The 27,720-nt window shown below is 36.0% G+C and overlaps 3 protein-coding genes across 3 annotated transcripts; 2 read left to right on the top strand and 1 right to left on the bottom strand.

Moving 5' to 3' along the window:
- The first annotated feature begins 838 nt into the window (after window positions 1-838).
- LOC132181488 (ADP,ATP carrier protein 3, mitochondrial) lies at window positions 839-4,571 on the top strand. Its single transcript, XM_059594734.1, has 4 exons — window positions 839-944; window positions 2,765-3,257; window positions 3,418-3,789; window positions 3,991-4,571. Exons 2-4 carry the CDS (start codon window positions 2,787-2,789, stop codon window positions 4,285-4,287), a joined length of 1,140 nt encoding a protein of 379 aa, XP_059450717.1. The 5' UTR covers window positions 839-944; window positions 2,765-2,786; the 3' UTR covers window positions 4,288-4,571.
- A 3,252-nt stretch (window positions 4,572-7,823) lies between these two features.
- Window positions 7,824-9,155, top strand: LOC132181753 (leucine-rich repeat extensin-like protein 4). The gene has a single exon (XM_059594991.1). The coding sequence runs from the start codon at window positions 7,824-7,826 to the stop codon at window positions 9,081-9,083; it is 1,260 nt and encodes a 419-aa protein (XP_059450974.1). The 3' UTR covers window positions 9,084-9,155.
- A 1,634-nt stretch (window positions 9,156-10,789) lies between these two features.
- On the bottom strand, window positions 10,790-23,959 carry LOC132181383 (transmembrane E3 ubiquitin-protein ligase FLY2-like). Its single transcript, XM_059594577.1, has 15 exons — window positions 23,307-23,959; window positions 22,253-22,325; window positions 20,517-20,644; window positions 19,963-20,078; window positions 19,440-19,500; window positions 16,894-16,960; window positions 16,709-16,786; window positions 16,396-16,553; window positions 16,254-16,313; window positions 16,032-16,125; window positions 14,234-14,401; window positions 12,425-12,753; window positions 11,707-11,823; window positions 11,443-11,611; window positions 10,790-11,045 (listed from the first exon to the last, which is right to left on the bottom strand). Exons 1-14 carry the CDS (start codon window positions 23,484-23,486, stop codon window positions 11,510-11,512), a joined length of 1,731 nt encoding a protein of 576 aa, XP_059450560.1. The 5' UTR covers window positions 23,487-23,959; the 3' UTR covers window positions 10,790-11,045; window positions 11,443-11,509.
- Between the last annotated feature and the right edge of the window lie 3,761 nt (window positions 23,960-27,720).

Genomic DNA, 27,720 nt, shown 5'->3' with positions numbered 1-27,720 from the left:
GCATATAAAGCTTTTATACTTTAAAAAAAAAATAAAAAAATAAGCACATGATATTTCAAAATATATTTAAAAGAAGGTGTAAGAAGTTTTTATTGTATTTTATTTTTGGAAAAAAGTTTTTGTGTGAAATGATAAAAGGCTTGTAAATACAAGGCCAATAAAAACATGCTCACACCTTGATATTGTTACTTATAGAAACAAATAAAAAATAAATAGAAAAAATAAAAAGGGATATTTTTCACCTTTTTTGGTTTTTAATTTTTTTTTCTAAAACGTTCATTAAGGGCATGTTTGAGATTGTGTTTAAAGGGTCTAAAAGAGTTTTTAACACTCAGAAAATCTGTTTAAAGAACAAAGTATTCGTTTGGTAAAAAAATTAAAAACGCTTTTAATGGTCCAAAAAGCTTAAAAATTGTTAAAAAAAAAAACATTTTTGACAAAAGCTTAAAAATGAAACTTTCGCCCAAAAACTTTTTTTTTTTTTTGACTTAAATGCTCAATTTCTCAAATACAATCACAAACAAACATGCTTTAAACAAATTTTGCAAATGGCTGATAAAACACAAAACTCAAAACAAATTTTCACATTCTTCACCACAATCCACAAATCTTGAGAGATTGGCCATATCTATCTCTCTCTCTCTCTCTCTCTCTCTCTCTCTCACATTTCTCGTCGGTTTTTTTTTTTTTTCCCTGGCCGAAACGATTCTCCGAGTTTTCAGACTCTCTCCTAAGACCACTCTCAGTGGCACAAGTGTGATTTGAACTATTCGTCGAGGTCAAAACGGCCAGTCTCTCACAAACCCTAATCAGCCTTCGAGCTGCCATGTGTATATATAAATATATCCATCTTCGATCATCATCATTTCCATTTCCGTTACTGAGATAGTGTGTGTGAGAGATCTCTCTGCCTCTTTCTCTCACTGCATCGGCGACCTCTTCAGGTCAGTGTTTCTTCGATCTCTTAGATCTTCGCTTTCTCTGCTTCTTTTCATTTGTTATGAATTCTGTTTGGTTGCTGAGAAAATTGAGCAAATGAACTGAAACGTCGCGTTTAGACCTTGTGTAGTCTTCAATTTTTTGTTTTGTGTTGCTAATGAGAGGTGATCTTTGTGATTTTGCTTTCATTTCTCTACCTCTGTTTCGTTGCTGAGAAAATTGGTTAAATAAATGGAAATGGGAGTTTCGGGATTATGCAGCTGTGAAATTTGGGTTCTTGTTGTTGTTGAGAGGCGATCTTCGCGATTTTACTTTTATTTTCTTCACCTCTGTTTGCCCGCTCAGAAAATGGAGTGAGAGATAGGAATGGAAAATTTAGAAGTCATGTAGCTGTGGATTTTTTTTTGTTTTTGTTTTATGCTGTGTTTGTGTGGCGATCGCTTTGATTTTGCTCTCATCTTCGCTGAGAGAATTGGGCGACAGAAAGGAGAAGAGGATTTCGAGCTAATGTATCTTTGGACTTTTTGCTCTATGATGGCTATGGCTGGAGATTTGTGCAGTTGGTTTCATTTTCATTTGTGTTTGATTTCTGCTGTCGAAGATGTTTGTTTTTTCAGGTTTCTTATCTGATTCTTTTGTAGATCAGTGCTTGAAAATTAACATCTGTACCCTTTTTGTAAACCAACCCTGTGTATGGTTGCGAAGAAAGAGGAGAGGATATAAAATGAAATGTTGTTTATAACATTATATTAGTATTGCTTTAGGCTCAGTTTGGTGGAACTTTCTTTATATTGTGCTCAATTTCCTTTCAACATTTCTTATGAAATCAATTGTGGTGTATGATTTAGAAAGAGTGCCTTTGAGAGAACTGGGCAGCCCCTGATGGCGCTTGTGTTCCGTTGCGGGCATATAGAAAAATCCCTATTCCTTTCTTTCGTAAATTCCTTGCAAGTCTCTTGCAGCAACAAGAAAGGTGTTGTACATTTATTTTGATTTATGTCGGATACTTATCATAAATCAATTGTGGTGTATGATTTAATGGGAGGGGAATGAAAAGGAGAAATGATCGTCATGTGTTGTTAAAATGAGTTTTTAGTATTTTGTTAGTGTGTATGGTATTGCTCTTTCAAAGCAATGCTTTAGAGATGAACACTCTATGAAAAGCTTTTACAATCATGTAGCCTTCTTTTTATTTATTTTATTTTTTTTTATATATTTGAAAACAGATTTCATATGCTGGGTTTGTTAGTAGCATTTGTATGGATAATTTGTTTTGACTGATGGATATCTTGGTACAGTTGCTAACAGCCATGATCTTCACCTGCTTTATTTATTTATTTTATTTATTTTTTAAAATGTTGTGTTGATGCACCTGATTATTGTTTCATGCTTTATTTGCTTCTTTGCTCTTCATATGACTTGCATCATAGAAGTGTTTGCTTTGACTACATTTTGAAGATAATTGGTTATAAAAATAATGGTGATTCCTTTAATTGTGTAATTTACTACACTACCCTATCCGTCAGTGAGAAATAGAAAAGGAATTTCACCTTACTTGGTGAAGGGAAAATAAAGTGGAAAATTTTATGTTTTGTGCTGTTGTATGGAAAAATTCTTTTTGTTTTGGTCTGTTCTTTTGCGATATGAAGGTAAAGCTTTGGCACAGGTAGTTGAAGTTGCAAGTTGTATGTTTATGCATTTGTCAGTGTGCAATATTCTGGCAAAGACCCGATAGTAGTTACAAACTGATTTTGATTATGGTAAAGTAAATGAGCTGCTTACTTATGCACTTGTCCTGTATTGATATTATTTTATTCCCTTGCAGGTCACCATCTTGAGTCACTAACATGGTGGATGGATCACAGCATCCGTCAATATTTCAGAAGATACAGGGGCAGTCTGACCTCATTTCTAGGCTTTCCCCCAACTTGCATGCCAGGAATTATGGTGGGAGTGATGCGTATGTAAATGGTGGTTTGCAGAGCTCTCTACATCTGGCATGCCAGGGCGCTGGCCTGGCACATGTCTCACCTTTGTCTACCGTGTATGTACAAGCTCCTTCAGAGAAAGGTGCCAAAGGGTTTTTTATAGATTTTCTCATGGGAGGAGTTTCAGCTGCTGTTTCCAAGACTGCAGCAGCTCCAATTGAACGTGTTAAACTATTAATTCAAAATCAAGATGAGATGATCAAGGCTGGTCGATTAAGCGAACCATACAAGGGAATTTCTGACTGCTTTGCTCGAACTGTTAAGGACGAAGGTGTCCTTGCTCTTTGGAGAGGAAACACTGCTAACGTTATCAGATACTTTCCCACCCAGGTCAATTTCCTTTCTCTTCTTGTTGGCCTCTTGTTCTTCCATTTCTTTGTCTTTCTTTTGGTATCTGTTTGGAGGAAATGCTTTTGTTGTATAATTATTTTGTTTTGCTTTCATGCTCCTCACTGGTAATGCTTATATCTTTAAACTGCTTGTGTACCAGGCCTTGAACTTCGCTTTTAAGGACTACTTCAAGAGTCTCTTCAACTTCAAAAAAGACAAAGATGGATACTGGAAGTGGTTTGCTGGTAACTTGGCATCAGGTGGTGCTGCTGGTGCTTCATCTCTTCTATTTGTCTACTCACTGGACTATGCCCGAACACGTTTGGCCAATGATTCAAAGGCTGCGAAAAAGGGTGGTGAGAGGCAGTTTAATGGTTTGGTCGATGTTTACAGGAAAACTCTCAAATCTGATGGTATTGCTGGGCTTTACCGTGGATTCAATATCTCATGTATTGGAATTATAGTTTACCGTGGGCTCTATTTTGGAATGTATGATTCTCTAAAACCTGTGGTTCTTGTTGGTGGGTTGCAGGTATGTGAAACTTTTGAAATTGCACTCTGGTTCTCGTGTTTGGATACGCATCACATCTCGTCTTGTGTATTTATATCTGGTCTCCTAAATATTCTAGTTCCTTGCTGGGCAATGTTGTTTTCCAATGCTTTAAAGGATGTTGTTTATGAATTGTTGGTAGGCATGTTTCATGTTCACACTGGCCATGTTTGGTGTTTACAGGATAGCTTTCTTGCTAGCTTCTTGCTGGGATGGGCAATCACCATAGGTGCTGGATTGGCTTCTTACCCCATTGATACAGTACGTAGAAGGATGATGATGACATCCGGAGAAGCCGTCAAATATAAGAGCTCTTTGGATGCATTTCAGCAGATTCTCAAGAATGAGGGTCCTAAATCACTCTTCAAGGGTGCCGGTGCAAACATATTGCGTGCTGTTGCAGGTGCCGGTGTGCTTGCTGGTTATGACAAGTTGCAGGTCATTATGTTGGGCAAGAAATATGGGTCCGGCGGTGGTTAATTTGTGACAATGACGACAATGAACAGTGATGATGATTGCGTTCCTTTTCTCTCTTCAAGAGTTGAATAAAATTTTGGAAGAACAATATTTAGGTATATGATATTAGAAATTTTATAGTTATGAAGACATTACTTGAATTTTGAATGTTTGCTTTATCTTTTAAGTGTAGTTTTGTCTCTCATTTGGTGAGAAATAATTAAAGTGTTGTGCCCATATCGATGCTTGCTTGGCATTGTACTGAATGTTTTCTACATATTGCAATCATCTTTATTTTCTCCTCTGCCTATTTATATGTTTCGGATCATGCTGTGGAGAATAGGTATTGTAACTTGCAAATTGGTCTCTAATTTCCTTGGTTCTCGTAGTAGCTTAATATTAAACTAAGGTGTGTGACCTTGGGAGTGTGAGATTAAGAGTTTTACAATTTTAAGTGTCTTTGAGCACTAGCAGCTGATACTTTATAACTCATTTCCTTCCCTATGTTTAGAAAAAATTTCAAAAAATTCACATTAGTTTTCTTAAATCTAACCACCCTCTTGGTAGTTACAATGTTTTCTGATGTGTAGGGAAGTAAAAGGGTTCTTATATATTATTTTAATATAAATACTTATCTTTTATCCTTCCTCTTTCATTTTTTTGTCTTTTATTGGAGATTATGTTGAAATTTTGTGAAAAAAAATATGAGGGTAGGTAGAAAATTGGTATTTTGTAAAGAAATAATATTTTAATAGTATAAAGAAATGTAAAGAAAGTTATTGTGAAATATATTTTGATATGAAAACAAAAAGTAATTTTGTTTCCTAAACTTAAGAAAAATTAAAAGGAAATTGTTGCTAGTACTCGAAGCATAATTTTTGAAAACTAATTTTCAATTTTCCAGGGTGAGCTTTGTTAGAGCAATAGCATACACTCTAAAATCCATTCCCTTTCCTCTATATATATATATATATAATCTCAAAAACTTACCCACATCAAATTCCTATATTTATAATATTTTGATACCCAACCCAGTATTTTATTTACAAAAACTTTTTTCTCCTCCCACGCGTCTCTCTCTTACGGCTATCTCTGTCTCCTCCCAAAAACGCTTCACCTTCCTTCAACCTTCAATACCCAAACCCTCATTTGATTTACCAACTCCTCTTCGAACCTCCTAGAAAAAAAACTCACCTTCCTTCAACCCCCAATTTCCAAACTCAGAAATCAAGAGAGATTGAGAGATTGAGAGACGAGAGAGAGAGAGAGAGAGAGTTTGAGAGATGGAGAAGACGCAAATGAGAGAGAGAGAGAGAGAGAGAGGGGGACGGAGGAGAGAGAAGACGAGAAGAGATTGAGAGAAAGTAAATATGTTTATGGAATAAAAAATAAATAAAAGTAAAAAATATTGTTTTAATAAAATAGAAAATATTAAGGGAATTTATTGTGAGGTGTATTTGGATAGAGAATAAAAAAATAATTTTATCCCTTAAATTTAGGAAAAATAGTTGGTTATCTACCGGCTCTTAACAATTCTTACTAGGCAATAATATATTGAGGATCATTTTATTTTATTTTATTTTATTTTTGGTTATTTGAAAGAGTAACATAATTTATCATATTTTTATCTTACAATTTTGATATAGTAGTTTTAACTACCTTTTGATTTTTTATTTATTTATTATTATTTTTTAAACAATGATTGATCTAAAGAGTAGTTCAGATTGTGATGTAAGCAATGTGAAATAATTGTAGAATAAAAATGTGACTCAAGTAATAATTGTCTTTTTAATGTAGATTTTATTTTTTATTTTATTTTATTTTATTATTTTTTTTAAAGAGTAGATTTTGTTAAATCACTAAATAATTTCGAGTTCTCTCTTTTGTCTTTTCTTGCTACTTTGTTTCAAATTAGTATCACAGAAGATAATTTAAGTTAGAAATTTTTTTTTTTTAGTTTAGCCCTTATTTTAATTAAATATTTCTTGTGTTTTGAGCCTTTTACAAGTGAAAAAATATATTAATATATTAATTAAATAATTAATTTAAAATTTTGAGATAATTAGTGATTTAACATATTTAAATAAAAATGCATTTAGATTCTCATCATTATGTTAATACACAATTATCTCCAAAATATTAGTAAATAGAAATTAACAAAAAAGAAAAGAAAATATACGTTAGACATCATGGAAAGGTAGTAAACTTTTTGCACGCTTTTTAACACAAGAATAACTTGTAGCATCCCTCTATAATATGAAAATTCACCAATATGCAAGAATGAAGCGATTGTCACCTTTTTCTTTTTCTTTGTTCTTTTATTAGTATTTTTTGGCATACATGGCTCTTCTACACGTGGTACATTTTTGTTAGATATACTTAAAAAAAAAAAACAATTGACACGTTAAAAGATTGTCAGAGACTAAAAGACATGAAGACTTATTTTTCAAATAGGTAGAAGGTAGAGTTATAATTCTTAAAATTAGAAACTCAAGGTCCTTATTTAGGAATGAGAATAACTTTGCTAAGGTTTTAGCACAAACTAAGTTTTTTGTGCCTTCAATAAAAGGTTGACACATCAGCCTGAAACAAGAAAAGCAAATATTCAAAAAATACTGGATCTGGATCTTTCCCCTTTTATCACACATGTACGAAACAACCATTCTCCTTCTATCACTTATATGCATGTCAAAATAAAGTTGTTCTCTTGATATTCGTGGGATGAGGCGTTGATGAGTTTTCAAAATTTCTCATTCAAGGACACAAAAGACTTAGTTTGTGCCACGATCGTATAGAAGTTATTATCCTTTATTTATATTGAGACAAAATTAAAAAACTTTTGGATAGTTATCTTATGTTTTGTCTTCAACCCAATTTAGAAGAAAACTTCATAAGTAATAAGTCTATTTTCTTTCATTTCCTCCTTTAATGCTTATCTTCTCTCTCTCTCTCTCTCTCTCTCTCTCAACTAGTTACAAAAGCTATACATTGTTATGCAATATAAATAATATTCAGAATTTCAAGATTGGAGGGCAATGTGATGATAATTAATCATTTCATGTATGTGCCAACAGACAAAATGTTCAGAAAGTGGAAGCTGTGCCTTTCAAATATGAACATCTGAAGCTAATCCCATGTAATCTGAGGATCACCCTTACACCCTTTAACACAACACTTGTCTATCAGTCAATCCCTTCAATCCCAAGAAATCCCTTCATTTCTCTGGGGCTGCTCAAGCTGTCTTTCTCCACTCCCACTTCAAACAACTAAGAAAACTACATGGAAGGAGGCAGGTCCTTGTCATGCGCATCCTCCACAATACCATTTGTCTGCAACTCATCTCTAGACTATTCTTAACAAACAACACCACAATCTATGACAGTTTAGATTTGTTCTTCGCCTTCGTAGCGGTTAACTGTCGCTGTAATGGGTCGTCGTTTTTGAAAAAATTTAAACAACTTGTCCATGATTATGCAGAAGAATTGAGCATTTCCGTTGAAAGGGAAAGAGCTCCTTACTTATAACAAACAAGCTTCACTACCATAAACCCACAACAGCAAATGGCTTCATCTATGGTTTCCTTTTTCTTCTTCACCTGTGCCTTTGTCCTTTTACTCCTGCACATGTCTTTCTCATTCAACAATCTGGCACTGGCTGCAAAACACAGCAGCTTTGCGGCTCATCACTACCACCACTACCACCACCACCGCAGCCACTCCTCCGCATCGAACTCGAGACTCCGCCAAGCCTATGTTGCCCTCCAAGCGTGGAAACGCGTAATCTACTCTGACCCGAAAAACTTCACCACCAACTGGGTTGGTCCTTTTGTATGCAACTACTCAGGTGTGTTCTGTACTGAAGCTCTTGATGACCCCAAAATCTCTGTTGTTGCTGGCATTGACCTCAACTTCGCCGACATAGCCGGGTTCCTCCCAAAGGAATTAGGCCTCCTCACTGACCTTGCGCTTATCCATCTAAACACCAACCGCTTTTGTGGCATCATTCCTGAAACTCTAGCCAATCTTACACTTCTCTATGAGCTTGATCTCAGTAACAACAGATTTGTAGGCCCTTTTCCTAAGGTTGTGCTCAGCCTTCCCACCCTAAACTTTCTTGATATCCGCTACAACGAATTTGAAGGTCCATTGCCTCCTGAACTTTTCAACAAAAAACTCGATGCGATCTTTGTTAACAACAACCGCTTCACTACAATGATTCCGACAAATTTAGGATTAAGCACGGCCTCCGTGGTGGTGTTCGCAAACAACAACTTTGGAGGCTGCATTCCGTCGAGTATATCAAAGTTCGCAAATACTTTAGAAGAACTGGTATTAATCAACAACAGTTTGACAGGGTGTTTGCCACAAGAGCTGGGATTTCTCTACAAATTGAAGGTGTTGGATCTAAGCTCTAACAATATAGTTGGTCCTATACCCTATAGTTTAGCTGGTTTATCCCACTTGGAGCAACTAAATCTTGGCCATAATATGCTGACTGGGATTGTAACAGATGGAGTGTGCCTTTTGCCAAGCTTGGCAAATTTCACATTCTCTTATAACTTTTTCTGTGAGGAGGAGGGAATATGCCAGAATTTGACATCAAGACGAGGGTTTAAGTTCGATGATCGTCGAAATTGTTTGCCGGATAAACCACTTCAGAGGAGCAAAAAGGAATGCAGTGCTGTGCTTGAGCGTCCTGTTGATTGCTTCTGCTGCACCGGTGGTGGCGGTGCTGGACCTGCTTTTGCTCCTGCTGCAATGCCACCGGCAGTAGCAGCAGTGCCTGTGTCCACACCTTCTATGACTCCAAGTTACACATAGACAACCACACAATTGGTAGTTACTTTCAAAAGTAAAATAAAGTCCAAACTTGGGATAGCAAATGAGCTTGTAATTACTGTGTGAAGCTTGTGAATTAGAAGAAATATACATCTCCTTATCTAGAAAAACCATGTAAATACAAGTTTAAAAGAATTGGAAGTGGCTTCTCAGAATGGCTGCTAGATTTGATCAGTGCAAATAAAAAAAATGTTATTTACAGCTATTCAGCTCAGGCATGTAGCAGCTAGCAGGTTGTATTCAGTAGTTTTTCTTCTTAGATAGCCTCACGCAAGACTTGGATAAGTTGGGCGTTATTAAATGATCAGAACCCTAGTTTACCCAGCTACAGGGAAATGATATGAAAACTCATGATAAAAAAAATAATAATAATAAATAAAAGCCTTTGTTTCCCTGAAATACAAATCCATCAAAAGATTTTGGGGTGTACACCAAGTTTTTTGGGGGGTTTTAAATCTTTTCCCATTGATTTACAAATCCACTTGTGCCATTTCCCTTGTGATAAATCAACTCAAGGAAATTTGAAGCAAAAGAAAAAGAGAAACCTTTTTTTGACAAAGCCTTTCTACAAACTAAGTTTAAGGAAATTCTTCCAATCAACTTATTAAATTGACATGATGACATCCATCATTAGAACAAGTGATTCGCACCTGCATTTTAAAAATGTATGTGAAATACTTGAAGGACAAATGTTACAAATCACATTCTCTAAAAACATATATCAACTAATAAACTAGGTTAGAAGACATTTTTTCTTGACCCAGTTTGAAAGAAAACTTTGCCCCCCTTTCTATTCCCATCCTTTTATCTTTTGAGATGATTTTTTTCTATCATTCCTTTGATCACGTTGAAGACAAACTAATATGTAGTGGGAATATCTTCCGTTTGGTCATGGTGTAAATGACCCAGTTTACGCCCACCAACCAAAAAAGGACAAATCAACTTATTTCAACTTACAAAATGAACTTAGTTACATCAGATTATATCACTTGCTCTTAAATGAAACCCATAATTTCTCTCTTACAAAAAACCGCCCATTTCTCTCTTAAAATGAAACCCATTATTTCTCTCTTACTCAGTTTCAGATTTTCACACCCATCGCCCATCCTGCAAAACCGGCCGCCACACATGACCAGCCCGATCCTCCGCCCAACCGGCTTCAAAAATCCAACACCACCTAGCCCACCGCATGGCCAGTGCAAGCCGCACCCACCGGTTTAGCATCAAATTTAAGATGACCGGATCTCTTTAGGGTGATAGAATCCTTAAAGGGTTCACTTTTCACCTCTATATTTTAGTTTTAAATTCAGAAACAGGTTTTGAAGCATTAACACCCACCGCTAATGCAGAAACGAGTTTTGAGGCATTAGCACCCACCACATTAGCATTCCCTCAGCTGCAATAGCGGTGGTGAACCGTCGAAGTAGCTTGGCAGAGCTGGGCGGGGCGTGGCTTGGCAGAGCTAGGTGGGGCGGCGTCTATGCCTGGGAGGTGCGTGTTCTGGGCAGTGAAGATTTTTTAGGTTAAGCTTTTGTTTTTTGGGATATTATCAGGGGAAGTTTGATGTTTGGGATATGAACTTGTGCAACCAAGCTTATTTTGTAAGTTGAGGTAATCTGAGGTGGCAGCATTTTAATGGAAGAGTTTTCTGCTTTAACCGTATAGCAGCACCTCTCATACGTAGTTCTAAGCAAAACACATTTCTTGAATTGACAGCATCAAATCAAATGCCATTTGTTTTGCATTAAACTAGACTATTGAATTGAAGAGGATTTACACCTATACAATTGCTAAATGTACTCAAATATACAATATACATTACAAACAATACAAGAATCATTGGCTACAGACTGCTACAGCATCTGTGACAGTTTGTGACTGATTATGTTGTATCTCACCCTTCTGAAGGTGAACTCAAGGTAAAAAGGCAGTTCTATTCCCAACCTGAGAAAAGGGAAAAAAACACAATGAACATGTTCAAGTCAACAATGACAAATTCTGGTATATCATGAAAGGCCAGGAAAAGAACGTGGATATAACCTTCAAGAAATGAGGAATTGCATGGAAAAAGAAGATGGATTCAACATGAAGCAATGCAAGTTTGAATTAATTAAGATAGATTTAGAAAACAAAAGAAAAAAAAAAAAAAGTTTTGATCGTGCAAGAATCAGTGAATAATTTCCAAAATTAATGATGCTCCTATTTGCAAAAGCACATGTGAAAATCGAATTGGTAATGCTATGTGACAGAAAAAAGTCCTCAGAAATTCAAAAAATAACTGAGCAGTTATCCTAGAAATTCAAAAATTCAAACTGTTCAATGACATATCAAGTCACATTACCAGAATTAGTGAGTTGGGGAATGTCAGTTGGTCCTATATGATATAGACATAAAGTGAAAAGATGCTCTTATGCTGGTGGTAGTGGACGCCGGCAAGTTGGGCACTCCATCTTTATGTCCATCCACCTTTGTAAACAACCAGAATGGAAAAAATGATCACACGGCGTCACCTGTAAAAGATATTGTAAATTGATTTCAGTCCAGTGTTCAAGGAAAGAACACCTAACATACCAACTAATTACAAGAAAGAATCCTGTCAGAATACCATGCAATCATTAGATCGCTGTGTAATATCGATGGCAGTCATGCAAATGACGCAATCTGTAGCATGATTTGCGACCTGATCAAACCTTCTATAGTAGCTATATTTTTCAGGAAGAATCTGCAAACCATCATACCAAAAGTGAGATTTCCATGTAAGCACTCATAGCAAGTTTAGCTAAAAGTAACGTGCTGCAGCAATATAAATACACCTCTGCTAAGAAATCTAGTTGCAATTTGCACACCGCAAAATCAAAATTATTATTTAAATAGGTATTAAACGTTTCATGCAATTGCAATATTTCTCCACATGAACTGGAGCCCCATTAAATGAAGAAGCATTAACAAATTCAATAATCTTGTTGAGTTGAACTACTTAGAACTAGGGGAGCAAAAGCCCAAAAACATGGGAAGGCCAGACAATTTTTCATGCTTCAGATGTACAATATCACGAATCCAATTGGAAAATAAATCAATTAAGAGGTTATTGCAAGTAGTACTCAGGAGTAGATGCACAATAATACAACTCCTTGCTTAGCTAGTTCCACATAATTCTTTTACTTAAAGAGTAATCATTATATCTTCAAGACGTAGCAAGTCGATGGTGTGTAGTTTAGAGGATATGGGTGTGCTATGCATGCCTATGCCATCAATTACTAAAACAATAAAGAAAACGAACAAGATTTTGAGAGAAGACAAAAAGGAAGAGAGTTGCATCCAACCTGACGAGGAATGAACCAACGAGATCCAAGGTAGTTCTGGAGAAGAAGAATTGATGCTTGGAGTCCAATAAATACAGTCAAACAAATACACCAACTCTTGTCTGGCTCAATACGCATGAAGTTGTTAGGGCAGCCAAATATATATAACGGGATTGCCAGCCGAGTGACAGTCATGCCTAAGATGTAATGAGGATGCAAAGGCTTTCTTGAATCACGAACAACATTGGTTATTATTTGAGGTACCCAAAAAGAGTACAAAAGAAGAAGAATAGGTCTCAGAAAATTATGAAACTCATACATGACCAGAATGCCTCCCAAAAGGATCCCATCTGCAGATAGCGACAACAGTTAGATCAAATTAGCAGAACAATTTGATACAAACAAATTCTATAGTCTTAAGTATAATGCTGAAAATACGTTAAAGTGTAAATAAGCAATCATTATTAAACAGGGGAGTAGCAGACTGGCAATCATTGAGATTTGGAAATTTCTAAGGTTTATTGCTCCATCATTGAGACTAAACAAAAGAAGAGAAAAACCATTCATATCCTGGCATTGCACACAAGTAGCATGGGGAACTTGACATATGCATGTAATTTAGAGTTCTAAAGGATTACTTTAATGCAATTGTAATAGTAATAGTTAATATCCTCTCAGCAACTTGAGAAAAGAATACCATTCAGAAGATACATTTCGAGCTAACCTGCAGCTATCAAGTCATATGAAAGAACCATATGTGACTATTTTCACTTGGTATTAGTCATCACTCATCACATTAGCTTAACATGATTTCATATGGCTACAACAATGAGAATATCATCTGAAATTTTTAAATCTCCAAGTCCAAGCCTAGTGATATCTGACTTCAGAATGTGAAAACACTATCTTGAGATGTTTACTTGAGATACCTGAGAGATTTTTCCACATTGTTTTTTGGGACTACTGCCGGTTTGTAAGTAATAAAACTCATTACAACCTTCTAAAGTCTTGCTTGGGATGTTTGCTATAGATGATCCTCATGCCCAGAGGAGCAAATGTTAAGGAAAAACCCAAACCAGCCTGGATAAAGTCCATGCGATAATACTCTGGGCTCTCTAGAGATATTTGTTAATAAGATAGATTAGCCTGTAAATTAACTCACTTCATATTGCTAAGGTACTAGGGAACCTAGGATAAAAGCAAAAACTTGTGCACATGCAAAAATATAGATTTTCTGATGTGCTAGCAACAGCTAAACCCCCGATTCACAACTGTTGTGATATTATCATAGTAGGAACACTGTGAACAGCTACATACAACTTTCATTCTAGTTCTCTGTCTCAAATATTCTTCAATGCGAGCAGTAATAAACTTGCAGACTAGTGAACATTCAATCTGTTCATTTATAAGATTACCACAAGCAAGCTCTTCCATTGAACAGAAGAGGGGGGATTTCAGGTATAAACAAGTCGGGTGGCAGTTCAAAATTAAAATAAGGCCCCATCACGATATACACCAGTATAACATATCGCTAGGAAAAATTCTACCACATAATCTATCTTGAAACTTGAGGTTTAAGTAACACAAGTATAGTGCATGATAGAGTTATTACACAATATTTGCATCTAATCATATTTTCAGACAAAAAGAGTTCAATCAACATATGTTCAAGAAACAGTCATAAACTTAAAGGAGGTGAATGTCCATGAGTATATAGGGTGTTGTCTGAGTGTAATGCCTTCAATAGATCTTGGAAATAGAAATTCCACTCGCAAATAAAAGAGTGGCATTGAAAAGATAAACATAAAAGTTGCATTTCATAATACTTACAAAAACGACTATAGAGAACCGAAAGCTCACGCCTCATAGTCTCCCAACCTTCTCCATTACTCATGGGTCTACTTGCCTTCCATATAGCAAGAAGATATCTCATCTCAAAAATTGAGAAGACTACGAACTTGAAAAAGGCCGCAGTTGCAAAAGCATTAAATAAGGATTCTGTATGCACCAAAAAAAAAAGCACCTCTGGTTAAGGATGAATATGAGGTAATGAACAAACTTGAAAAGCCAAAAAGGTCATCATACAGGATTCAATAATGAACAAATGCAGAAATAGTTGCACAAATAAGGTATGTGGTAAGCAAACAAAATGAATTACATACTCCTAAATACAAGTTATAAAAAAGACACCAGCACAGGTATGTCCATTTCACACCAAAGTGCTGATATTTGACTGACATTCTAGCATCATAATAAATTTCCAAACAAAAAGAAATGCTAGAACGCCACTTTCCTTGTTGTGAAGCAAACATACATTTAAATAGCACGTTACTGATGCATACAACTTGGATCGTCCAAACCCAGATCTGGCACTATTATTTTCACCCAAATTCAATTCAATCACCAGTCAAACCAGACCAGTCAGATTGTGTTCCATATATAGCAATACTAAGCTCCGTAGGATGACTTACAACCCGCTGATTCACAAAGTTAAACTTAATTATATGTATAAATATGGTAAAAATCATGAAAATTTACCACATTTTCATAAAAAATGGTATTTTTTTAAAAAGTTTTTGTTTGACCAAGGGGAATCCTTCAACTGGGGTGGGGGTACAGTTTTTCACTTATGCCATCACCATATAGTCAAAGGGTGTATTAAAACTTATTACTCTATGTAGTGGCGTGCAAATGCTAGTTTGCCATCACCATCATTTATAAAATGATATGCCTAATTAGTATATTTAAATGGCATTATTCTAGTCTAGCACTGGATGCAAATTGTAAATGGACAGAGCACGTCAGTGGTCTAAAGGCGTCAACTATCTCAGCTGGTAAACTCTCAAGGTGTCGCACTAAATACCTAGGATCAAATCCCACCTTCATCAAGTGGGGGGTTTAAAGGCCACTGCCCATGTTTGGGGGCTCGTGACCACCGCAATCTCTATCCTGAAGGGGGTGGCCCCAGAAGCCACCCCTCTATTAGGGACAGTTTTGTAATCCATACCTTAAACTGGAGGTACTTTTGGTGGAAGAAACGGCTCATACGCACGTGAATGTTTCAAAAGTAATGGCCAGATTGACACAAGGGGGCAACTCAAAATACTTCATACTTTATTGGTTCGAGTTGCACTGAGTTGTAGTTTGGAGGTGTAACCACAATTGAAGTAGTATTTTGGAGGGGTAAAATATAATTTTACCCAAAAAAGCGGAAGAAAGAAAAAAGAGCACTCGTGTTGGAGGGTCATTGTTGAGACAGATGTTGTCTTTTAGAAGTATGTAGTTCACTTTGCAAGTGACACAATGTAACATGTGGAGGGTACCAAAAAAACTAAAAACAAAAAGTCAAAAGGTGTTTACACTCTCCAGCTAACAGAATCCGTTAGAAATTTATGTTGCTAAAAGGTTGGGCAAATGAATGAAATAGGAAAAGTTAGTATTTCTGACCACAGTCCTATAATCATAAAAGAATTTGTTGTTATTTGCAGCTACAGGTTTGTCAAAAGTGAATAGCTGATTTTAAAAGTCCCCCAATAACCCCACTAAGATTATTATAATAAACTTGTCAAAGATTATATGCATATACAGAAACTTCTGAAATTGTAGAACAGGGAATTATTATGCTTACCAACTAGTATTCCAGCTGTCAGATGTAGAAGGCAAAGATAAGCATCCATGATTGCTTGTTGGCCAATCATTAAAATTGAAACTTTGGCAGCTCCCTGACAGAGGAAAATCAGAACCATGATTACTTTTGTGAAAAAACACAAAGCTGAAAGAGTATTGAAATACATCATATATATGGAAACTATGGCTTTTATTCTTAAGTATGTTTTACACAAGTTCTTACGGATTGAGTGTTGCCATGTTCCATCTGCCGAATTAATAGAAGAACTTGAAGGAAAGAGACCTGATGAAAACAGTTAAGGAATCCACCCAAAAGAGGCTAATAACATTGTGTTGAAACTAGAGTAATGATATGTAGAGGATACAAAGGTGACCATCAATGTATAGTTCACTGCCTTGTTATAGTAGACCCCAATGTTGACAGAAGTAGCATTTATTAGTAAGGGTGAGAAGCAATCCCCATCATCATCCACTGCAGGACTTTCCATTAAACCTTCCATATGATAACGATCATGATCCCCATCTACAGGAATGTATGTAATAAATAAACAAACCAAAGAAAAGTTTTATTTTATTTTTTAAGAACTGTTTTCCAATTATTTCTCGACATACATCAGGTCAAAAGAGAAGGGGGAAAGCAAAAAGAAAAGAATTCATACGCTGAGAGAACTCAAGTACCATTTTGGGCGGATGAAACACGCGAAATTTGGGCCGCAATTTCAATATTACAATGTTTCTCCATTTCATAAATTGGCGCTGCAGCAAGTGAAAATAGAAATTACTACATCAAAATATCAAAAAGGACATAAGTTACAAATAGGATCAGCATGGGCATAAGTTCAAAGTGAAGAAGATGAGATTACAATGTTTTCTTCTCCATATCTTATCCCGCGGAGATTCTTGGAACACCTGGGATGAGAAAACTCCAAGCTGTATGAAGAAGTTGAAAAGGTAGAAAGTATTCAGAACCCTCATCAACAAATATTTTCTCAAAGATGATAACCACTAGTTTTCCAAGCAATGTCGCCCACCACATGATGCAAATAGTTGTCAAAGAAGAGCTTATGCTTTTAAGAACACGCAACAAGATGTGGTGAAGATTTAGAGTTCAAAATCTCAGCCCACCAACATCCCTCATAAGATCTAAAATTTCCCCTGGAGTATTTAGACGTCTCTAAATCTATGATGCCTCGATAAGGATATGGTAAGGATTCAATATGATATGGACATGGTGATACATCACTTCTTGAAAATCTAAGGTGTGATACAACAAGAACATGTCAACTAAATAATATAAAAAAGAATTTTGAAATATATTTTATAGAAGTTTTTATGTTAAAAGACGATTAACAAACACCAAAGGGCATAAAATATGTATAAATGATTCAGCCATTTTAGAAGTTATATATAAAGAAATAACAAATTATTCATATTTGGTATTCATTAAATTTAGAAACTGGAAGGTTTTTAAATATATGTTATAGAATTTTTTAGGTTAAAAGACAAATGACAAACATTTTTTTTATAAGTAATCAGAAATTTATAGAAAGCGTAAGACTTGGCCCATATACTGGGTTGTAGGGTGTTCTCTTTGCCTTTGAAGTATTTGGGTCTTTCTTTAGGGGCTTCATACAAGGCTAAATCAATATATGATGGCTTTGTTGAAAAAATGGAATGTCGTTCAGATGGATGGAAGAGGTTTTATTAGGATGGTAGCTTGTTGGCATTGATTAAAAGCACTCTGTCCAACATGCCTACTTATTATCCATCCATCTTCCCCATCCCGGAGGTGTTGCTAACTGGATTGAGAAACTTCAAAGATATTTTTTAAGGGGTAGAATTGGTCATGAGTTCAAACTTCATCTAGTCAGGTAGTCTAAGATTTGTTCTCCAAATTGCTTTGGTGGTTTGGAGGTTTGAAATATGGTTCAGTTAATTGAGCTCTCTTGGGAAAATGGCTATGATATTATGCCACATAAAGGGAGGCTTTGTGGAGATCGGTGGTGGAAACCAAATATGATAGCATGAAAAGAGGATGGCGTTTCAGTGAGGTTGTTGAGCCCTTCGGAGTGGGGGTGTGGAAATACATTAGGAGGGGGTGGGTGGTTTTTCTATATTTGTCAAAGATGAGGTGAGAGATTGCATGAAGAGGCACGTCATAGTAATGGATTGGTGTTGCATGTGCTGGAGCGGGGAGACCATAGATTATCTTCTTCTAAACTGTGAAATGACCAGAGAATCATGGGGTTCAATCTTCTGTCTTTTTAGTGTAGAGTGAGTCATGCATAGAAGGGTGGTAGAGTTGTTGACTAGTTGGAGAGGTCAGTTAAGAAGCATTTTAGAAGTTTGGAGGATAGCTCCTCTATGCTTAATGCGGTGCATTGGGAGAGAGTAGAACACGATGACCTTTAACTATTGTGAGAGGCTGGTGTTAGATTTAAAAACTGATATGTTTTCAAATCTCTTTATGCTTGGATGTTGGCTTACAATAGTCCTCGTTTTTTCTAGTTTTATGGAATTTTTGGACGTTTGTTCTCATTTTTCTCCCTAATTGGAGGTCTTTCTTGCATACTTCATGTATACTTATGTTGAATCCCTATGTGCTTTCTATGGAGATATTCATTAAAATTATAAATAGGAAGTTTGCCTCACTTTCTAAAACCCTAGATCTTGTAGTTTACAGTTAAATCATTTTTTTCTTAAAAAAATTCAACTTTGAGCCCCCTTGCCAAGAAGTATCTATGTCGTATCCTAGTTCTCTCCTGCTACACCCGAGCTGTATGATGAACAAAAAAAATGATTTTATTATTTAAAAACACATATCCAATACTTTTTTTTTTTTTTTTGGCATCACAGCATATCCACATTAGATACAAATCAGATAATGGTATGACAGCATTGAAGTATCTGTAATTCCTAGGAGTCGAATCCCAACCCAATAAAGACAGGGCAAATGGGTCAAATCAGATAAAAATGTTAATAAAGATTTCACGTGTAATGAAATAATAGCATAATCTTTTCTAGGTAATACCAACTCGCACATACTGGATTGAACCTGTGAAGCATGATCTTACCCTTAACCCCTGATTTAAGACTAATCTACTGAAATAAATCTTAAATCAACTTTATACCACTCAATCAAACCCAGACCGAGAACAAAATTAGACACTTTTGAAACACAATGAGTAACCGACTCTACAATACCCTCTAATAAAAATTTTTGTAGGACAAATTACAGTGGGATATGTCTCAGCAACATCAAGTAAACAGAGAGACCAATTGCATAATACAGACAGCTAAGGAACAAAAATTGCATAAAAACAACAATAAGTAGTCATCCTAAACTGACATACACTGTAGAATCATAATCAATTTCAAAATCATAGATGAGTCTAGTAAGAAGTATTACCAAATGATATGGATTCGATAAAAGATAATCATCTTCCTGACTCAGCTCTCCCTCTTTTCCACTGCAATATCGTAGTGTGTGAAAGTTGAAAACAATTCAAATGCACAAATAACATTGAAATTAGAAATTAATCACCATTTACCATAGGAAAAAAATGGAGATAGCAGCAGAACAACGTGCAATTGAATATTGTTAACAAAACAGCTAATTGTTCTAAATAAAGTTCTTACTTCAAACTGACTATCATCTTATTATGTTCCAAAAACTGTCCAAAGAAGAATATGAACAATTACATTAGAACAGTGGGTAAATCCCCTATATATTTGACTTCATATTCCTTAAGAGTATGCTTTCTTTCTCTATCACCTTCTGTGCACATTTATTTTGTATGTCATCCAACATTTACTTGCATTTCTTGTCTTATTACCCAAATCTTTAAACATCAAATTGAGCATATATGTGAGGAGAAATCAATATAGTCATTCTGAAGGTTTCCAAGAATTTGCTGTATTTCTCAATTTACCTATTAGCTACCATTCGAAGTTGTCTAAAAGGCCATATATATACACCTTCAACCCTGATTTGAGCACCACCAACATTGTGTTCATTGTCAAACACATCATGGAAGATAATTACCCCCTGCATCAGCACCATGAAAAGGAAAAAAACTTAATTTGTAAACAAATTATCATAAATGAAAAGCAAACAGTAAAGCAATTATAGTTATTCCTATGAAGTCTTTTAGAAAAAGGGAGCTAAAATTACATGTTCCATCATCTATGATGAGGAGATAAAAAAATTCGAGCTTTTGTTTGTTGATCATCATACTTTGGGGTTCTGAAATATTCAGATCCAATCACATGCATACTATGGAAATGTCGCATGTACAAGAAATGATTAATAGAAATGCAATGTCCTACTACTGACTTCAGCATCAGGAACAGATTGTGCAAGCATAAAACACCTTAGATGTGTATAATATCTGTTGCCTGTGCACTAATTAAGAATAAAGATGCTACTCATAAATGCTGACTTTCAGAAAATGACCTTTTTTCACCCACAATTCAATCTACTCACCTGAACATAATGTACACCAGTTATTTTTGTTGGTGTACTAACTAATTCAATAACTGAATTGCCAGTGGATTTCCTGAAATCTGGAAACCTGGAAGAGCCATTTGCAGAGTCTAGAAACTTCCATGTCCCTGCAACTCAGATGTCCAGATTACAGGTAATCAGATCAAGATATAAGTGTTCAACCATTTGGATGCACTGTAATAAACTGGATGATTAAGTTCAAAATGCATTCAACTGGCCATATGGTCCATAGATAATATTTTGCATACATTGAAACATGACAAGGAAATTGTAGATAAATATTCCTTCTGTAATATTTGTACAAAATTCCACCAGAAAAAAAAAAAAAAAATGCACGTGCACTCTACAAGCAAGCATTATTGATAGGTTTACATCTCAACACATGTAGCAATGAGTAACATCTCCACACTTCCTGATACCAAGAAATTTTTTCAAGGTTTATTCAGGTATAGACCCTATAAAATACAGAGTATATGGCAGAAGAGAAAAAGGGAGAGTATCAAAGGGATTAACCTACCTATCAATAGAGTCAAAATTGGATACCTATTGATGGCAATAGATAGCCCATCTTCTTCATTGGATCCTTTGGATTCTTTACACTTTCAATTGTAATACTAGTGGTTTTTTTCAATAAACAGCCTGTGTATTTTAGTTATCTCCCATTAGGCATGAGTTTTGGCAGGCCCATAGTGAAGCCCAATGGGTATTATACACAATTCCAACTTACCACCAGCCATCCTCATATAGATCAATTCTCTCTTAATTAATGTCTCCTGATCCCATTAAACAAACCCTGACCAGTTTTAGCCAAAAAACATCAATTTGCAATATACTCGTCTATTACCAAGTATCTCATTTAATCTTACTCTAAGTATCAGTGCGAAAGCCTTTCCCTTAACATGCTCAAAGATATATATTTACTTCTCACTTTCCACATATCAAACTAAACATGGAAATCCTAGCCATATAGTTGACATCTTCCTGGTGCACCTCTAAACTATGAAACAATTTTGAAGTCCATGCATGTGGGGGCTCAGCAACATTAAGTAAAGATATTGAAACTCAGAATCCGATTTTTCAAGATTACATTCTAAAATTTTCTATCCCAAAATATAAAACATGAACTCCATTCCCACTATAGGGGTCAATTTTTAAGATGGAAGTCACATTGTCCATGTAAAGAAGAGTCTGCAAATCAAGCAGAATGCATGCCCAGGCAAAATTCTGAGTCATTGCATGATTTTAAGTGTGACCATATCAGTGTGTAATTTTGATAGTCACTTTGTGACAAACTAATTCATGATGAACATCATGCCATCATGAACTAAAAGCTCACAAGTTTTTGAATAGTTCAGCTAAAAATAAGATACAGACCAAAGATATCCTAAGCTACCCACATAACAATGAGACATGAAGAACAAATAGTGATTAATCTCTTTTGAATTGGGTTATTGTATATGTTCCTAATTTTGTCTCTAAGAGAATTTGGGTGATTTGATTTGTTTTTAGATTGTAGTAGCCTCGAGTATTCAAGTCACTTGCATACTTTTCGTGTACTAGGACTTTGCCCTTTTTCTATCTATAAAATTATTATTATTCATAAAAAAAAAAAAATGATATCATAAGGAAATAAATGTAATTGGAAGCTGACAACTTTTGCAAACAGGATGACTATAACGAAGAGATGATCAATTCAATGTATTTATGTTACAAACCTCTGTAAGTTCCTGTTATGTTCCATGTAGAGAATGGACCCAACTCGCTTTCATCTTTTCTTACAAATAGCCACTGTAAAAAAGCAATATCAATAACAAGCAAAAGCAATTATGTCTGGTTCAGAATTTTATGCAAAATCAGAGTCACATTTTAGCGACAAATTAAGATAAGGTTGCCCACTTTCTCCGAAAAGCTAAAATTCAATTTAGTCAAATACTTGACATGAAAAAACAGCTGAGTACTGAAATCCCAATATTGAAAAACTTTTTGGTTAAATAACAGCCAAATAAAGTGTAGTTATTTCTCTACTAATCCAGGTTCTGCACATTGCCACAACTGGTAAAGCTAGGAATTGCTCAATTTTGATTCATTTGCATCAATCTCCACCACCAATGGTCACCATCGATAATGATTACACCCATGAGTTTTCCCCCACTTTCCAAGTTTCGCATTTCCGGCAACCAACTACAGAAGCAGACACTAATTTTGTTTCCCATAGTGCTTATTTCCCTTTGACAACATATATGGTTCTCTTCTTGTTGCAGAAAGTATTGTTCTTTGTAGCCTGTGCTCCATTTGCTTACACAGAGAAACATTAACCTCCTCCTTAGCCATCTAATACAACCCATGGGCTAAGATAAGCATTTGGAACACAACAACACCAAAGTAAGATTCTTCTTCTTCTTCTTAGTAAGCAATGGAGGGTTATATTTAGACAGAAGAAAATTTGTACTCATTAAAACTTAGCTCTCCTCTGTCAATCTCACTCCACAAAGATGTCTGTCAATCTCGCTCCACCAATGGATCAACTCTTAAGTACATGCAAACCACAGTAGAATCCAACAAAGTTCCCTAAATCCCTCGAGATTCACCAAAATGCACAACATATATATAGCTATAACCCATGTAACAGATCAAACTTTAACCGAACAAAATTACACTTAAATATTTGAATTTCACATTCTTTACCTAAATTGCCATCGAAGGCGAAATGAAAACATCAAACAATACCATAATTGAGCAACAAGAGAGGATGAAATTTGTAAAACCAACCTCATCGCCCCACGACCGAGCCCTCTCCCTCAACGGTCTTAAACCTGCCACCGGCCGTGTAAGCAAGAAGCCAACCAAAAATCCAAATACAATCCGAAGCACAAACCCTAATCCCCTCCTCCCAAACCACCAAAAGCTTGAACTTTGGCCAATACCCATATCAGAACTCAACCGCATCATCCCAAAATTCAACTCCAATTCTTCAGCAACCCAGCTTCTTGTTTAAACTGATAACGAAGAATCGAAGCAAATAATCCAAAACCCATTACAGAATAGAGCTTAAGAAAGACTGGGGCTTGCTTCAAATGGAGTCAAACGAAGGAACAACCAGCCCAGAATATCAGATACAGAAAATGAAAGCTTAACAACTAATTCACCAAAACCAAAAACCCACAATTTTCTTAAGCAAGAAGGCCTTCCTTCACCACCAAACCATTACACAAAAGTATATATTATGTGTACAACATACGTAGTACACAAAGACAAATACATAGACTGACAGATTATGTGTTGGATTTGGGTAGTTAACCAAAGAAAAGGGTTTGGGTAGTTATGGGGGTTCTGTTTGTGAAGCTGATTGGAGAGGTGGGTGTGGTTGTTGACATGTCTCTTGCTGCTTTTGTTGTGTGTGTGTGTGTGTGTGTGTGAGAGAGAAAGAGAGGTCTCTGGTTTTTGATAAATGAAGGTCAGAGAAGGGAGGCTCTGGGTAGTGAGTGCCACTCGCTTGGAGGGAGGTGGTCGCCACGCTCCAATCATAGGCGGTGGAGTCAGTTTTTAGCGTCACGGGGTAGCCTGATTGGGATCTCTGGGTGGTGACTGGTGACGCTACATTTTGCTACTCCCCCAACCAATTGAAAAGAAAAGTACTTTTCATGTGGAAATGTTGGTTTGAAAAAGTGGTTTGGTAGGAACACAACACAAATTTAATTCATGGTCTAACTTTTTTCGTACGTGTAAAAAAAATTAAATTTTAAACTCAATAAATTATCTTTTTTTCTAAATTTTTAGAATTTCAAAATTCTCTCTATCAAATTTTTTTTTTTTTAAATGGCACGTAGGAGAGAAGTTAACTATAAGTTGAATTTATGTTGTGACCTTAACATTTATTTTTTTGGTGATTTTTAAAAGTATAATTTTTTTTTTTTATCTTGTACAAAAAAAAAAAAAAAAGTTTTAAAATGGTCACCAAATAAAGCCCGTGAAGTGCCTTAGTTGGGAACATATTATATGGGGTTGTTTTATGATAATAAGATAATACTATTTAACTTTAACTTAATGCATAAAATTTGATCGATGCATTCATGTGTAGCAAAGGGTACTAGGTAATAACATTTTTTTATAAGATTTTCCAACAAGTATGATAAGAGTTGACCTCTCTATAAGGGGTTGTAAAAGCCACTCCAAAAGTACCCTCACCGGTACCCTCCTCCCTTGCCTCTCTCTTTTATTGCTTTAGAAAAAAAAAAATGGGTACATGTTAATTAATAATGAAATAATTTTTTTTTTTTTTTTTTCATACCAGCATGTCTCATCATAATCTTGTCAAATGTTTTATTGACATTTTATTTTCCACGCCCCCACTAACTTAAAAGCTATTTATTGTGTAGTTCTTACGTCTTTTGTTTTTGTGAGACTATTTTGTCGTACGCTACTTTTTAAAGAGCATCTTCAAAAAATGAAAAGAGGTTAAAGGATGCTTATAGTGTGATTGGCGATACCCTTCCGACGCTCAAGTTGGTATGAAAATAAGAGAGAGGTTTTGAGCATAATAAGGATATGGGTAAAAGGGCATACCTCGAGGGGCACTGAATTGTTGCCTTTATAGGCCCCGTCTCCCCCTCTTTTCTCTAGGATTTTTGGGGTCTAAGGGATCTAACGTGGAGAGTCCCTTAGCATATAGGTCTGCTCGAGGAAGGTTGGGGAAAGAGGCAATGAGCGTGCATGCCCTTTACGAGGAGTTGTAGGAAAGGGATTGGTAGTACCCTTACGACGCTCTAGTTAGTATGGAAGGGAGAAAAAGGTTTTGAGCATAGCAATGGTAAGATAGCTCGAGGGGATATCTGTAGTGATCCAAATAATTAATTAAGCTTAAGATAACTTGATTAGAGGGTTTATTGGACTTTGCGTTACTAAAGACACATGTAGAGGCATTTTTAAAATTTTTAGATTTTGGAGCTACAGTAGACGAACGCTTGCGTGAGGGACCACACAAGCGCTCGTCTGGCAACAATACATGAGCGTTCATGTGGGGACCAAGCCGAGCGCTCATTGACTTTTTGTTGATTGCTAATTTTTGCCCCCACGTGCCACCTGCAACTCAAAAATCCCTAGATAAACATTACACGAGCGCTCGCACCTTTTTAGAGATTTTTTGCAGCGCCCTCAGCTTTTTCCCCTATTTAAACCCACCCCTATGCCTTTAAACCTTCATTTCAGCCTCTAATACCTTGGAGAAACTCTGTTGCTCTAATTCTTGAGTGTGTGTATGAGGTTGTGAGTATTTTTGAAGAAGAATGAGGTGTTCTTGGAGAGTTTGCTTGTTGAGGTAACCACTTCACTCTCTTTGTGTTTTATTAGGTTGTTATGCTAGCTTATTGATTTGCAATAGCTTAGTTGTTAATATTTAGGAGTTTTAAGCTTTAATCTCATTTTTTAAGTCTTTCCTTTTCGTTTAGACTTATTCTTGTTACTTGAAGACGTTGTTACGGTTAGGAGATGTTAAAAACCATATTTGTAGCTTAAGAACCCGTCGAAAAGGGCTCGGAAGCACATTGGACCAAATGAGGTTCTGCCTAAACCTCACTGGCCGAACGCTTGCCCTAAGGGACGAGCGCTCAACTAGAGACGTTTAGGGAAAGGCCTTTTTGGCCAAGCACCCTACAGCCTCTATTTCTGGGTCTTAAGTTCGTTTTAGTTAGATTTAGGACTAATAGAATGTTTTCCACAGATTTGGAGAACCCGGACCGTTTGGAGGAGTACTCGAAGATTTTGTTCGACCTAGGTGAGTTTGAATTGACATAATGCTTGCCATTTATTTTTCCGTATTGCACGACTATTTTGTGCACCAAACACATGCATATTTGCAACTCTCACGATATACACTTTGCTGCATCTTGAACTCTATCATTTGTAAAAATGTGCTACTTAACAAGATAATGACATTGAGATTTGTAAAAGCATGCATGTAAAATACAGACAAGAATAATTGTATTGTATGACATGGTACACCGGTACGTGCGGGATAACGACAATAGGCTCACTATACATGTTAACTTTGTGGTCAAATGTGTGTGTTGTTATATGGGCCTTGGATCCAATGGTTGTTTTGTGACCGTGCGCAGCCTTAACGGGCGATCACTACACGACGTATATCATTAATAGCGTGGACAACCCAAGATCGGACTCGGTCGGGCTACTAGTGTTATGTAGCGTACAATGGTTGGGGCACTGACATTGTATTACAAATTCCTATGGACAGTGCCAACCCTGCTGAGAATGGGTAATGTTTCGAGTAAACTATACTATTGAACTATCATTGATTCTCATGATTATAAGCATGTCCTATATCTATATTGCATTCATGGATAATTATCATACCTAAAAGGAGAAAATTCACTTTACCCCCTAAAGTGAATTTGGTTTTTCAATTCGAACCACAATGTTTAAAAATCGGCAATGCACCCACCTAATGTTTCAAAAAATTTCAATTCAGACCATCTGTTACTAATTTCCATCTAATTGGATGGAAATCATCCCACGTGAGACGCACGTGGGATGATTTCCGTCCAATTAGACGGAAATTAATAACAGAGGGTCTAAATTGAATTTTTTTGAAACATTAGGAGGGTGCATTGCCAATTTTTAAACATTGTGGTTCGAATTGAAAAACTCATATAACTTCAGGGGGTAAAGTGAATTTAACCTTACCTAAAATGCTGCATTCTTTACCAAACAAAGTTCATCACTAAAATGGCATGGGTATTGTGTGCATTATCTCTCACTAAGTCCTTGGACTTAACCCTTTTATTTTTTTCCTCCCATTATGTATAAATTACGCGGTTTAGGTAGCGTAAAAGAGGATGCCTTCTGACCAGATAATGCTGGTTGCCCAAGACCTAATCGAGGTCATTTTTTAGGATATGGACCCGGTTTGGCTAAAGTACATGTGGGACGATGGAAGGACCATCCGGTGAGAGACGAGAGAGATAGTGATCATGCTTGCACTACTTAAGATTATGCGTTAATCTTGTTATCTTATTTTAAAACAATGATTTGGGTTTGTAACCTATATTCTGATGATCGGTCTTTGACTAGTACATTTGATGACCTATTTATAATATGATACTTTATCTTTACTCTGGTGATTATACTTGTGGTACTTAGTTATTACTTGGAGAAAATGCAGTTTATCCCC

This window comes from Corylus avellana, chromosome ca5, assembly GCF_901000735.1.
Source record: "Corylus avellana chromosome ca5, CavTom2PMs-1.0".
Taxonomy (NCBI): domain Eukaryota; kingdom Viridiplantae; phylum Streptophyta; class Magnoliopsida; order Fagales; family Betulaceae; genus Corylus; species Corylus avellana.
This window is presented reverse-complemented; position numbering and strand designations above follow the sequence as displayed.

What these genes read in the sequence shown, in the direction of transcription:
- LOC132181488 (XM_059594734.1), top strand. Translation starts at nt 2,787, where the DNA reads ATGGTGGATGGATCACAGCATCCGTCAATATTTCAGAAGATACAGGGG. An exon ending in TCAGATACTTTCCCACCCAG is followed by an intron (nt 3,258 to 3,417) that starts GTCAATTTCCTT and finishes CTTGTGTACCAG; the next exon opens with GCCTTGAACTTCGCTTTTAA. An exon ending in TTCTTGTTGGTGGGTTGCAG is followed by an intron (nt 3,790 to 3,990) that starts GTATGTGAAACT and finishes TGGTGTTTACAG; the next exon opens with GATAGCTTTCTTGCTAGCTT.
- LOC132181753 (XM_059594991.1), top strand. Translation starts at nt 7,824, where the DNA reads ATGGCTTCATCTATGGTTTCCTTTTTCTTCTTCACCTGTGCCTTTGTC.
- LOC132181383 (XM_059594577.1), bottom strand. Translation starts at nt 23,486, where the DNA reads ATGATGCGGTTGAGTTCTGATATGGGTATTGGCCAAAGTTCAAGCTTT. An exon ending in CATAACAGGAACTTACAGAG is followed by an intron (nt 20,645 to 22,252) that starts GTTTGTAACATA and finishes TCTGAGTTGCAG; the next exon opens with GGACATGGAAGTTTCTAGAC. An exon ending in GGTTCTCTATAGTCGTTTTT is followed by an intron (nt 12,754 to 14,233) that starts GTAAGTATTATG and finishes CGCTATCTGCAG; the next exon opens with ATGGGATCCTTTTGGGAGGC.